The 14,745-nt window shown below is 35.6% G+C and overlaps 1 protein-coding gene across 2 annotated transcripts in view; it reads left to right on the forward strand.

The window, feature by feature from the left end:
• Nucleotides 1–14,745, forward strand: part of LOC136032038 (trafficking protein particle complex subunit 11-like) — a 155,589-nt gene that overhangs the window by 20,583 nt on the left and 120,261 nt on the right. For both annotated transcript variants that reach the window (XM_065712128.1, XM_065712129.1), the window contains exons 3-7: nucleotides 502–690; nucleotides 2,328–2,501; nucleotides 6,523–6,753; nucleotides 9,570–9,792; nucleotides 10,360–10,443. In XM_065712128.1, coding sequence (XP_065568200.1) covers nucleotides 502–690; nucleotides 2,328–2,501; nucleotides 6,523–6,753; nucleotides 9,570–9,792; nucleotides 10,360–10,443 — 901 coding nt within the window. The remainder of the gene's footprint in view (nucleotides 1–501; nucleotides 691–2,327; nucleotides 2,502–6,522; nucleotides 6,754–9,569; nucleotides 9,793–10,359; nucleotides 10,444–14,745) is intronic.

The raw sequence follows: 14,745 nt of genomic DNA on the forward strand, positions 1-14,745 counted from the left end.
GTCGTCAGTAGGGGGTTCAGATCCGAGGCTCTTCTTCAAAGTTTCAGCTGCGAGAGAATGTTTCCCCAGAAGAGTACTCCTCTGGTTCCCGAAAACAGATTGCAAGTCCGTTGTCCGACCCTCCTCCTCTGCCCAAGATTGGGACTGCCTGCTGAGAGGCACGAATTGTGCACCCCCAACAGGTGGAGTTCAAACCAACAAAATTAAATTCTACTTTTCATTTGATTTTAATATGGTGCAGAAATTTTCTTTCTATAACCTTGTTTTCTTTTTACATTTTCCTTAGCATAAACACGTTTCCTATTCATATTTTACTCTTATACGTCTTTTTTTATATTAGTTACTATGATAAACATAGTTGCCAAATGGTCTTCTTGCTTGGTTTAGAAATACCATTAAGCTATTTGACATGATATAGATGTTTGTTTTATGTTTTCTTACTTTTTTGTTCCTTTATTTTATAGTAAGTACATTTTCAATCTCTGTTATATATATTTTTAGATCAATTATTGGCACAAGGAGGTGTAAAGTAGCTCTTGTTCTCATTCAGAGAGGAATTCCGTTACCTCCAGGTGAGGATCCGTTGGCTGCTGAAAGAGCAGGAATACTGTGTCAAGCTTGTGATATACCTGCTAAATATCTACTTGCTCTTCCTTCTCACGCTGATCATTTGCATGGATACACTCGAAGGTAAACTTGGACTAAGAAATAGCAGATAATTATTAATTATTGGGTATACTATCTGTTTAGGGATCTTGCAAACTTGACAGTACATAACCAGAAATGAAAGGGCATTGGAAAAAATAGCTGTTCTTCCAAATAAGAGGAACAGATAAGCTTGAAATCTGCTCACTTTTTAAGATGCTTAAAAGAAGAAAAATCAGTCTATTGATTGATATCCAAGTCACACAATTGAATAATGTTTGGTCAAAGTATTGTCATTTTAAGCTGCAGCTCAAGAAAAAGAAAAGGAAAAAAATAAGAACGATTGTCGTTATTATTAGCAAACTCAATAGTGTTGACTTTGTTGTTTGTAAAACATAATATTTACTAATTGGCGTCAGCATACTGAATAGACGGTCGTGGAAAGATAAGGAAAGTCAGAATCTGCTGTAAATCCTGAGTCTTAAGGCTCAAAACTGACTTTAAAAGATCCATATTAATACAAATACGTAGAGCTTAGCAAGTAGATGCTTCAGAAATATATTTAGTTAGTTAGCTCACCAAGTAAAATATTATTACAATCAGTGCCATACAAGGATTTTCAATTCTTCCAAAGGATTCTTTTTTAAAATATTTGGTATGGCTTGTTTTTTGTTCAGTCACTTCTTTGTTTCAGCATAGTTTACTTCAAAACGTTACTTTTTCTTTTATACTTAATTTTTTTCCTTTTTTTAGTATTGAGGTTTTTGTCAAAATGTCTGCTTTGTCTATCCGTTTTTTTTTCCACTCGTTTAGATTCTTCCTCGTGTGGTGTGGTAATTTTTTTTCTTCCTTTTCTTTATTTTTTTGGCAAACCTTTTCCGTTTGCATGGTAAAAGAATCGAAATATTAAAGTTTTTAGGAGTTTATTAATGTTCAAGTTTAAAGTTGACGCAATTACAGACTCTTCCTTACGTTTACATTTAAAATTTACATTCATCTGATAGAAGTAAGGCATTTTGGTGCCTTGTTGATTATGGTTAGATAATTACTGGGGGTATGAAAAGAAGGATAGAGGTGTTTCTAACGTATTTGGGGGTGAATTTTCAAGTGTGTCAGAGCGTGAAATTGTAAAGTTTGTTTGAATGGAAGAAATTTGAATCGTTGCCTGGATATAGTGATCTAAGTATTTTGAGGACTTTTGTGGATCGGGGATAATTTTTTGAGTGTGGGATAAAGTAAAGAAAAAGAGAGAAGTGAGATAATTTATTCTGTCGTTATTTTTTTCTTTATTTGGAAGAAACAACTAAAATCATTAGTAAATAGTGTTGGTTCAGTTAAGATTATAAACGGGATTGTGTACAAGCTTTTGCTTCAAGAATGATACGATTTGTGTTTTTTGTGCCCGTTTTTGAATAAAAATCAGAAAAATCCCATATATGAATATTAAGTAACTCATGCATGCTCAATCTTATTATCAAATGTAAAAAAAAAGATTGGTAGATCATAGTGAAATAGCGATTTATCTATTGTCTTTCTGGACTTTCTCTTTTGTTTGTTTTATAGACTTTTTAGGGTTTGAGCTGCTTGGTTGTTTTAGTGCTTCGTTTGACGTAAAAACTGACCTTAATTTTTATCATTTGATTTCATTATGGTGGGTCTAAAATGGTCCTTATTTGTTTTAGGTTAGAGTCAGCCTTTTTAGATATGGCCCAAAATTATTACTTGGGTGAAGCTAGGCGAGTTAAGTCACACCGAGAACAACTGAACAAGATAAATCACGCATACCTTTATGTGCGCCATTCTTTCAAGATTGCTGTCTACTGCGAACTTCGCCAAGATCAGTCTAATGCTTTAAAGTGAGTTGATAAATTGTCACTAGTCACGCTAACTTCTGATAAATTGTTTATATTTTTATTTTTAGTTTATTATATTTATATAAATGATTACTCTACACAAGCATTGGTGTGCTTAAGAAATCCCGATTAGTGTGGTCAACCAGTTTTCTACTTTTAGTGGTATAAATTGTCCGTAGGGATATTTAACTGAGCTTGTAGGGTGAGCAGGCCAGAGGGATCACAGAGTAAACAAAAAACATTTTTTTCCCTTTTAATTAGGGTTGTTCTATATTATCAATTACTCAACAATTTCTAATTTTTCTAAGCGTTTTTTCTAATAATTTGTTATACGGAATAAATTTGTTGTTCTGTTTGTCTCTTTTCTTATTCAAAAATTTCAATTTGAAAGTTTTAATAGTGTTGAGTTATTCAAGTTAGACGTAGAAGAGAAAACTGGAGACAACTTCCGGAAGTCATGGCAAATAGTCTTTGTTTTGGATTATTTTTTTTAAATATCATATTAGTCTAAGATAGCTAATCAGTTGAAATTATGCATAAGTAGCCTGTGAAATTTTTGTAAAATATGAAACCTATGGGTAGCCTTTGGTTTTATAGTCCACAATTGCACCTTTCAATACAGGAAAACTAATTCTGATAGAATATAATTTAATTTCAACAAAAAGGTTTCTAGCACATCACCTTTGGTCCAATGATTCACATTCATTAGATGCACCTTTGATGGCGAAAACTGTATTAATAAAATTCTTTTCAACAAATATATGTTTTTAGTTAATCTCTTTTAGGTTTCTTTTGTTTAAATATAATTTTTCTCTTTGTAAGATAATGTTTTTCACTTATTTTAGTTTTTTTTTAATAATTCTTAAAAAGGTAGTTTTTAAGGAAAACTAAAAAGCTATGTTATAACTTAAAAGAAGAAAAATAAAACATAAGTCGGTTGGTAGACTATAGGAGACACAGGGATAAACGTTGCACTTTTTTTTTCTCGCGAATCAAAACATACTGATTTTTTCCCTAAATTGTCTTCGTTAACTTTCTCCTGGCTCTGTCAACTTGTAACTTTATTGCTGATTGTGAAAAGTTTATCTTTTGTTTTATAAACCTACAGTAGGAAATAAAAATTTGTCCTTTTTTGGGTTCCTGTTGTACCAGAAATTTTGTTCACACACTAAGATCTCCTTGAACCAAAAAGTTGTGACAGTAAGTTTCAAACCGTTCGAAAAAAAATTCTTGAGTCTAAAACCAACTGGACAAAGAAAGTTTTCCAGACCATTTTTGGGTTCCATATTTTGGAGAACAGAAACCCAACTAAAAAAGGTTTTTGATCTTTTTTTGGGCGGCATTTTTCGGCGAAATGAAATTTTATTTTTAATTTCGTGTGTACTGGGACCCTCTTGCCGAAGGAATTAAGAGTGCAAATTTTAAGTCAATTGATAACACAAGTTAGGTCTTTAAGGGTACATTTTTTGAAAACTCAGGCCCCCACATTAAAATTATTTTTCAGACTAGAGTTTAATAGCCCCAGGAACATACGGTGTTTTGTCGCAACAGAATAAAAAGTTTTTTGGATTTTTTTGGTCCTTTGCTGGACCCCATTTTTGAGGAAACAGTACTTTGTTTCTACTTTTTACTATGCATTGGGTTACTTTTAACCCTAAGACTCAAAGATATAAGCTTCGATCTGATTGGGAATTTTTTTTTGGTCCTTGTTGTTGACACATTTTTAGTCTGTTAGGGCCCTTGGCCCTGATTATCAAATAGATGTCCTTTGTTGTCGTTTCTCTTGCTAAATTAAATTCATTTTCACTTTGGGACTCTCTGTTTCACCCCTCCCTTTTATTTTTAAGTATTGTGTAGTCGTTTGGTTTTCATTTTCATGTAACAGTAGGTAACTTCTCGTAGACGTGTTAATTAGCTTCAAATAGAAACTGCGTAGTTATGGTAAATCATCCCGAGCCAAAACGTATTTCTAAACGGCTAGACATGGGTAAATTCTGTCTGAGGTGGACGTGGAGATTGATTCATACATTGCAGAAGACACGCGACCATGCGCCACACCCTCTGAGGGTTAGGATCTGTTGATCTTCTTGAGATGTACATCGCTGTGTTTTTCCCTTTTGAGGCCAAGTTGATTTTTTGTTCAGTTCATTTTATGCTTGTGATTTGGATAGTAATCTTTGTTTCCTTTGACCTCTTTTAGACTAGCTTAGGTAGAGTCTTGAGAGAGTTTAGAATTAGATAAAGGGTTATTTGATAGAGTGGTTTGGTATAGGTGAGGAGGTCCTATGTTATGGAAGATAGCTTTTCTAAAGGAAAGTAACATTTTTGAAAAGAAAAAGAGTTTTGGGCTTGATACCCTGATACTTGTCGTATTCCTACTTGTTATAGCTATGGCACGCACACGGCAAGAAAACCAACGAAATCAGACTTGTAGAACCCATGGTACCATCACGACCGCGATACCATACCCTAGTACCATTAGTAGTGACCCTGGTGGTCCTGTGCCACGTGCACTGCTGGCATTTGGAACCTATGCTGGTGCCAGTGTGTGACAGGAGGAACTTTCACTAGGGCCAGAGGACGTACATAGGCCTTTTCGGAACCCATGTTCGTTTGTTTTTGTTTTTTAGGGGGGGAACCAAGCACCCAAAGGCCCCTCTTGTCTTGTAATTTATGCTACAGATTTTCAGTTGATCAGAGATGACAAGGTTTTCGACCCACATACGGGTTCCCTATCCCCCTACCCCTTCCATAAAATGGGTGGTCCCTTTAGCCAAGGCAACCATGCTTGGAAATTTCAAGCTAATCAGTAAAAAAATTTGTCCTTTTTAAGCTGCAATTTTGGGGGGAACTTGTGCTCCCCCCAAAAATTGCTTGCACATTAGGACTCGTTTGGCCTGGGCCTTGCGTCCTGAAGTTTCAAGCCGTTCAAAACAGAGTTTGTTAGTCCTTTTCTCAGCCCTATTTTCAGGGGAATCAATATTCTTTTTTCGGTTTTCTTTTGTGAATTGGGGTCCTCTGGATCCACGGACTGTAATGTGTAAGTTTCTAGCAAATTAAACAAGCTTTTTTTGGTTCCAATCTTTTAGGTGTAATAAAATTTTCGTTTCACTTTTTTTTTCTGTGGATTGAGCACCCCATGGCTGAAAGACTTAATGATATGGGTTTCAAGCCATTTGGGAATATAATTATCCTCGTTCTAGGGGCTCGTATTTGTTTATTGTTTGAATACAAGCCGTTAAAAAAAAACTTTTCCGGCCCTTTCTTGGGCCCATGTTTCGGCAATCAACGTTTCGTTTCTATTTTTCTTTCTACAGTGAGGTCTGCTTTGCTTAAGGTTTTCAGATATAAGCTTCGAGCGAGGAAAAGAAAATTTTGGCCCTTTTTCGGGCCACATGTTCAAGTAGTCTTTAATCGAGATCTATTTTGTTTTTCGACTAGGTTTGTTTTAACTCAAGGGCTTAGAGCTTTAAGTTTCATATTGACTTGAGACAAAAGCTGTGCTTCCAAATGTGTTTTTTTGCTCTAAGCAACGATACTGGAAATTTTTGAGTCAATCGGTCGCCAAAGAACCAGCATGGTTCTTGCCCCAAGGTTTTGGCGGTTATGTTTTCCCCGGAAGCATCATTAGTGAGCCTTTCAACTGCTTTAAAAAAAATGGCATATTCAAAGTCTTGGATTGATGTCATGGGGATTTAAGGGGGCTGGGTGGCACAAAAGAACACAGGAGGGGGTTGATTGCCTGCCAATTAGTTTTGATTCTTTTAAATAACAATAGAACTTTCAATGTCGATTCGAATGTGCCCCTTGCTATGTTCCTGCAACTAATCCATCCACACGAAGTGGTCGGGCGAAAAATTAACACATGACAGGCACATAGCTCTTTTCTCTGGACAATGATAGGGTATTGCCGCTAATAGATTATTATTTCATCAAGTTTCTTATAGTGGCAGTTTAGTTGTCAACATTTAGATAGTAAACTTAGCTAATGAAATTCTAAATGTGACAAATCTCTTTATTACAGGCACTATACACAAGCCTACGAAAACCTGCTTCAAGTGCGTATTAGTGATAATAATTTGAATGAAATAAAAACTGTTGCTATAATCATTGCTTACAAAATTTGGAGGATTAATTTTCTCCAGAATCAGCCTCGTGAGTCAATTAATCATTTCAAGAACCATATTGATCATTTTCGAGGGATAGCTGGACACAAAGAACTAGAATTTGAACAACAAGCATGGCTTGCTCAACAGTAAGTATCAAGTACAGTCATTGTTTCATTGCCATTGCTGTGAATTTATTTTTACTTTCGTATGACATGATGGAAGTGAAGTAACATTTATTTAGTAAGGATTTAGAGTCAGTGTTGTAAGAATTGAAGAAAGAAGAAAAAGACTTCAGGTGCTGATGGCATGGTAATGAAATATGGTGGCTACAGAGTTAGAGACAAGATACTGAAAAGCATGAATATGATTTGAGATCACCTTTCAGTTCCCAGTGATTTTAGAGTAACTTTAATCAAATCCTTTTATTTGATTAAATTTGTTTATATTAGGGCAGTAAGCATTACTTAGCACGATGATACTTATTAGGCTATGCTGTTGTGAATTTTTTTTTTAAAGAAAAATAGTTTTGGTTTAGAACAGCCATGATTAATAATTGAGAAGTACCTAAATTATCCAGTCCCTTTATTCCTGAGTTCTATAGACCAGAATACGTATTTGATTCAGCTGATAAAGATCTTTAGTGAATACCCTAGCCTGGTACGGTGTACCGTATAAGTGTGTTAAATTGATTACTGCTATATCAGAGAAAAATATTCCTATGGTTAAGTCAGTAAGTGAGGCAAGGAATGCAGCAAAGGCTTTGGTAGAACATGGCATCAAGTGAGAAAATAGGGCCCTTTATTATTTAGATTGTGCAAATAACATGAGCATCCTGGGTCAAAAATTTTTTGAGTTTTTTTGTTTCTGGATTTGAAAATAAGTTAAAGAATTGATGCCACGAAGACTAAGTTGTCTAATAGGATATTGGATGCTATTTCAATTACAGCGGTCAAATAAAGCTTTAAAAGGTGAGCGCTTCGAAAGGTTGAGGAAGACACGCTAGATGTTTTTCATCTAGCATCGATGGGGATTTGTTTAAGTATCGTTTTACCAACTAAGCTCTATATTAAAACCTCTTTTAAACAGTACAGCACAGTAAGCTCTAAACACTAAACAGTAAGGTCTACGAAAAATGTCTTTTAGCCCCACTAAAAGGAAGATAGGCTGCCAAAAACCCTTCTTTTTGTCCTTTCATCTGTGGCCAAACGAAAAACAGGGTGCCCTTGAATGAAGTTGGAATAGGTCATAAAACAGGACATAAAGATTTTTGACAGAGATTTAAGACTATACCTTTGAATAGATTTGGGTGGGAAAGCGGTCCCAGCTGTTTTGGTCGCAGGTGGCTTGGTGCTGAAATCAGTTGTTAGCAATAGCAGTAATAGTAGTTTTGAGTGACAGGCATATTTGCTTCAAAAGATTTTGGTATCAGTTTATGAATACAACTGATTTTTTTGCTTTACTTTTTATTTAAGATGAAATAAGATTTTTTTTTATGCAGAAAGAATATGATATATTGGGAGCCAAAAGAGGTGTATGTTTGTACTGAATAGTTTCTTAATGCAAAAAAATTTGGTCATTGTGTAAAGTAGTAAGGTAAAGAAAGATTCAGAGAAGGAAATGGAGGAAGGAGACTACCTTTGCATGGTAAGGGTGAAGTCCCAAAACTATGAAATTAAATGGGAAACAACGATAACGTTTTAACGAAGATTAAGGGTTTATTTTTATCTTTATATCTTCTCTAATACTGCATTGTTGCTTAGATACTTAATTTTAATTTTATGTTTCAATCTGAACATTTTAGCTATAAATAGGATTCGTACTTATTGAAAATCTATCTTTTCACTATTAACTAAGGAGAGTACTTTCCGAAATGCATCAGAGTAGAAGAAGCAAGCGAGTAAGAGGGGATAGCAAAAATATATAAAATGTAAATAATTAATTGGACCCCAAATATCAAAATGCCAGGGTGATTCAAATCTTTTATTTTACTAAAATCTATATGTTAACCCAAAAAAGTAATATTCCTGTTTCTAAAAGAAGTGGAAGAGATGTAGGGCGATGAAGGAAAGCACTATGAACTCTCATAGCTTTGTTTTGTAATTTTTTGGAGATATCTAAGATGAGTAGCATTAGGTACCATAGGACACCCAATTGTTTTTCAGGTATGCGTCCTCTCGCTTTTGTGTAAACTTCTTTCCCCTTTACGAAATCCCCTACCTGTTGTTCCTCCAATCACCAATCATGTTCCTCCAATCACCATTTTACCTATCTCTGAATGGTGGCTTTTTCTTTTGTCTTGGTCAAGATAGCTTTTTTAAATTAGTGCACTTCAACTTATCTAATTTTTGGATAAACCGGAAAATTCACTGTAAGTTTTGTGTACATTTTCGAGATTTCGTTTTTGCCTTTACATTTCGATTTGAGTAATATGGGTATTTGGTTCCCAAGTCTTACTAGTGGAATTTTTCTGTATAGGAGATACCAAAGAGCTACCATATCCAGGTTTAACGACATCTCGTTTCTCCGTATAATTTCCAGCTCGGTTATACCTCGACACATAAACCCTCGCTTTAACAATTTTTGAATTTTATTAACGAATTACAAAAGGCTTTAACGATTATAAAAAGAAAAAAAAAACAAAAAGCATAGTGTCTTAGGTACATTATGAACCGTTATATTTTCAAATGCAAAGTTCTCTTTGTGCTTTGCCCCTATTTATCTCTCTTACCCATCTATAGTTACTTTCCAAATTTTCACTGAATTTTTAGTGTTTGATTTGACCGCTATACGCTTTATTCTCGTGCTTGATCCAATTTTACTTGAATCATAAGTGGCTACGTTCCCATTAATTTAGCCATTTTCAGTCGACTGTGTTGGTGCTTTGCCATTTACAGCCAATTTGTGTATCCTAATGTTTTCTATGCTAGATTTTTTTTTTTTTTAATTTTCCATTTTTCTCTAGGTATGAAATATTTGCCATGCTTTTTGAAGAGGCTGTTGCTGCAGGCCTATCTGCAACACAAAAAGAGCATCCTGGGTTTTATTTTCAACAAGCTGGATTACACGCACAACTGAGGAAAAAGTTGTCAAAAGAATCCCTTGAAAGTGGAATTAGACCCGCTGATGAAGCACCCTTAAACACACCAACAGGATTTTATGGTCAAAGACCATGGAGACGAGAAAAAGTGAGTTTTTTTTTATTTTGAAGGGATTAGCTATATTTGATTTTAATGACAAAAACTTCAACAGACTTTGCAGCTTAACAATTGGATTACCCATACAAGAAGGCTAATGGATTAGCCTAATACCAGAAAATTGAAAAGCTAAATCTCCCATGGATTTGAATGCCTCTAAAGTTATCTGAGCTTATGTTAACATAGACCCAACACTATTTCTGAATGTTCTTGTTATTTTAACATTTGTCAGCATCAATTAATTTTGTCTATCGTGGTGTAGAAGAAACTTGAGACAGAAAAGACTTCTACTTTCATTGAAACCGCCATTTGTAACGTATTCTATTGAAAATGAATATGATTTTTTAAATCTATTTAGAGTTTCAAGTTAGGACATTTATGTCAATTTTGTTTGCCAGTACTTTATTCATATTGATTTTCGTAAAATCTGCGCAAATTTTGTTTATTTATCTATCTATTTTCAGTAAGTAACGATCTAGGAACAAACAAGAAATCAAGCTCCAAGTATTATAAGAGAGTATTTTCGATGTTCTATTTAAAAGAATTCTTTCTTTATAGATCAGTATGGAACCTGCCGCCCCTGCAATTGAGTCTGAAGAGATAAGTTACTTAAAACTAGTTGAATCAAAATATGACCATTGTGTAAGTTGTTATCGTATTCTTATTTTTTTTATCTCTAATCATAAAATAATTTATTTACTTTGAATAATAAATTAAAACTATTGGAAATAGGAAAAAGAGCTGTCTTAAAAACGCTTCTTTTAATCCGAGAGCGTCTATCTCCCTGTTCTTAATATTTTTTAACATTTGGTATTAAGTAGGACTGATGCTATGTGTTAGAGTGATTTACGTACAAGATGGACAAGTAAGAACCTTTACTGAGAATTCGAAGTTTTGTGTGTTATGATCAATATTCATAGGGGAGAATTCTTGTCTTTCATATGGACTAAACACCAAAGTAGCTGATAATTACCTATTTGGTAGGCTAGCGCTTCTAGTAAGTAATGGCAACAAAAATTCTGCTACGCAAAGAAAGAAAGTTGCAATGATATAAAAAAAACGGAAGAAGAAAATAAATAAGCCAAAGATTTAATTCCGAAAAATGCCAATCATCAGGGCAAAATTTGTACTTCAGAGTCAATAAACAGAGCAGAATAATATTTATAGAAATTAAAGGCACTTTTTAGCTTGCCAATATTAAGAATTTAGTCGTTCGAGTTTCGAGCTACTGTTTCTTATGAATGGAAAAAAGTGACTAAAAAATTAGTTCGTTTATGGGTGCTAGTTTTCTACCAGTGGGATAGCAGATGTCATAGTTCTCTGGGTCTAATCTTTTTTTTTCTGGGTATATTCTTTTCTTTTTGAATAATAATAATAATAATAATTATAAACAAAATCTGTTTATAAGATTACAAATAGTATCTCTTTTAGGAGGACGCTTTCCCGTGTTGCTCTTTGTTAAAAATTAATTAAAAAACAAGAACGAAACTCTTGCCACGATGTTGAAAGGGTCAGTTTACGACGAGACGCTGCTTTACTACTTCAACGAACATAGCGAACCTGCTGAATTGTATTTTGGGGGCTGAGCACTTTTTCAGGCTTTAAAATTTTCAGCCAAGTTTTCTGGGGAACAAAAATTTTAGTAATAATTTGGAGTCTTGCTGACCCCTTTCGAAAAAAAAACCTTTCAAAATAAATATTTCTGCCTTCCCGTCTGTGCTGGCAACTATATGTTCTGATTGAAATGTTCAAAGAACTTCTCTTTCATTTTCCTCGTAGAGCAAGTCTCAACTTTGCCTTTTTTTTTTCTTGCGGATTTCTCCACTTTAAAAATACGATCACTTACTGAAAAAGCTTCTTCGTTATTTTGTTTGAAAAAGGCAATTCCTTACAAAAATGTTTCTTTCTTTGCTACATCAGTTGACCGTTCCGGCTTTTGCTCGGGTTTTGTATCGCACAACTTCGATAGGATGCTACTGGTACTTACTACAGATCCATCAAATTCCACGGTCTCCCAATGTGCACCATTGATGAAATTGGCGATGGTTCTTGTTATTAGATTAAAACACCCACAAAGGCAAGTGTCCTCCAAGCTAAGCTAACATCTTTTCGATCTTGGTGTACATTTTTATTCATTCAGTTTCATGAGCTAACGCTCCTTCGACATAATACTTGTGAGCGTACTTCGAGCGGCAGTCAATGTAACAAGTCAACACACACATTCTTGTTGTCTCTTCGTAGCTGGCTTACTTAATTTACGCTAGAGTCGCTCTCCTCAGTAAGCTCAATGCCTTTCATGTCATTGGCGACCACTTTTTACTATGGCGTGAATTCTTGGGCTGCTCGAACTACCGACAATTTTGTCCAAAAAAATTTCATTCTGTACTAAAGGGTTCCTCGTTCTCGCATAGCTATTACGAGCACCAAAAGGAAAAGTGCCATATATATTCTGCAGCTTATCACAAACATTATTAAGTGACAAAAATGCTCATAGCGAAAAATAAACCCATAAGAACACACGATGAGCCAAAACTAGCTGGCCCAAAACTCCTTTTGTTTTTTTCAACTTCTTTAAAGTAGACTACTGAAATTCGACGTACCTTTTTTAATTCTCCCAGTAGTCAATAAATTAAAAAAAAAAAATGTTGAAGTGATGAAGAGAGGAGGTGAAAGTGTCAATTACTGAATTTTGGTCACAAATTTAGTTAAACTGTCTGATTACCAAGTCATTACCAATTTTGTATCATAGGGCTTGCCACGGAGTTTACGCAGGCGACCGGTTGGAAATAGCATCCAAGTTTCGCCAAATCTGTACTCCTGGTCGGAAGCAGCGTCCAAGTTTCGTCAAACGCGTACTTCTTTCCTGACATTTCTGCCTTCCGCCATCTGATATATCTCCGTAATTCTCAACGATTTCGGGCTCCAACATTTATCCCCAGCTGTGTATCGTAAAGAAGCATTGTTTTGAGACTCATGGAAATGGATTTGTGCTTCTCTGATTGTTTTCGGTTTTATCATTTATTGATTTGTTTTCATACTAATTATTGTTAACGAGTAAAAGCTTTCAGTTTCAAGAAATGGTATAGCTGTTTTTTATGGCACTTGGTATTTGCCAAGTGACATATAGCGATCGCTAATTCTGTCGATCTGTCTGTCTGTCCCGGTTGTGCCAGTTTGGGCACTTCTAGATAAGCTAGGACGATGAAATTTGGCATGCGTATCAGGGACCAGACCAGACTAAATTAGAAATAACCGTTTCCGCGATTCGAGCATCTGGGGGGGGGGGCGGTTAATTCGAAAAAATAGAAAAAATGAGGTATTTTTAACTTACGAGTGGGTGATCGGATTTTAATGAAATTTAATATTTTGAAGGATATCGTGTCTCAGACCTCTTATTTTAAATCCCGACCGGATCCGGTAACATTGGGGGGAGTTCGGGGACACTTAAAATCTTGGAAAATGCTTAGAGTGGAGGGATCGGGATGAAACTTGGTGGGAAAAATAAGTACAAATCCTAGATACGCGATCGACATAACCGGAACAAATCCGTTCTCTTTTGGGGAGTTGGGGGGAGGGTTAATTCGGAAAAATAGAAAAAATTAGGTATTTTTAACTTACGAAGGAGTGATCGGATCTTAATGAAATTTGAAATTTAGAAGGACCTTGTAACTCAGATCTCTTATTTTACATCCTGGCCGGATCCGGTGTCATTGGGGGGATTGGGGGGCGGACTGGAAGTCTTGATAAACGTTTAGAGTGGAGAGATCAGGATGAAACTTGGTGGGAAGAATAAGCACTAGTCCTAGATACGTGATTGACATAACTGGACCGGATCCGCTCTCTTTTGGGGAGTTGAAAGGTGGGACCAAATTCGGTAATTCGGAAAAATTAGAAAAAATGAGGTGTTTTCAACTTATGAACGGGTGATTATATTTAAAAGGACCTCGCGTTTCATAGCTCTTATTTTAAATCCTGACTGGATCCGGTGACATTGGGGGAATTGGAGGGGGAAACCGGAAATCTTGGAAAACGCTTAGAGTGGAGGGATCGGAATGAAACTTGGTGGGTAGAATAAGCAAATGTCGTAGATACGTGATTGACGTAACCAGAATGGATCCGCTCTCTTTGGGGGAGTTAGGGGGGCTTCTGGACGTCATAGGACGATGAAAATTGGTTGGCATTTCAGGGACCTGCACAAATTGACTTAATAAAGTCGTTTTCCCTGATTCGACCATCTGGGGGGCTGAAGGGAGAGGAAAAAATTAGAAAAAATGAGGCATTTTTAACTTACGAGTGGGTGATCGGATCTTAATGAATTTTGATATTTAGAAGGACTCCGTGTCTCAGAGCTCTTATTTTAAATCCCAACCGGCATTAAGCCTCTGATTTTCCTTTTTAATCAATCTATTGATTCTTAGAATTTTGCTAGAGCTCGTGCCATTTGAGCTCTTGGCTCTTCCGACCTCGTCACAAGTGCCATAAGAGCTCTTAGCTCTTATTAAACCTTTTGTATTCCCTTTATTTATTTTTTCATTTGTTTTTTTTTTAGAATAAGCAAATGTAGATAAGTGATTGACGTAACCAGACTGGATCCGCTCTCGTTGGGGGAGTTAGAGGGGGTAGGGGTCCAGTGCTTTTGAGAGTTTGGTGCTTCTGAACGTCATAGGACGATGAAAATTGGTAGGCGTGTCAGGGACCTGCACAGATTGACTTGATAAAGTCGTTTTCCCTGATTCGATCATCTGGGGGGCTGAAGGGAGAGGAAAAATTTTAAAAAAATGAGGCATTTTTAAATTACGAGTGGATGATCAGATCTTAATGAATTTTGATATTTAGAAGGACCTCGTGACTCAGAGCTCTTATTTTAAATCCCAACCGGCATTAAGCCTCTGATTTTCCTTTTTAATCAATCTATTGATTCTTAGAATTTTGCTAGAGCTCATG

This window comes from Artemia franciscana, chromosome 10, assembly GCF_032884065.1.
Source record: "Artemia franciscana chromosome 10, ASM3288406v1, whole genome shotgun sequence".
NCBI lineage: Eukaryota > Metazoa > Arthropoda > Branchiopoda > Anostraca > Artemiidae > Artemia > Artemia franciscana.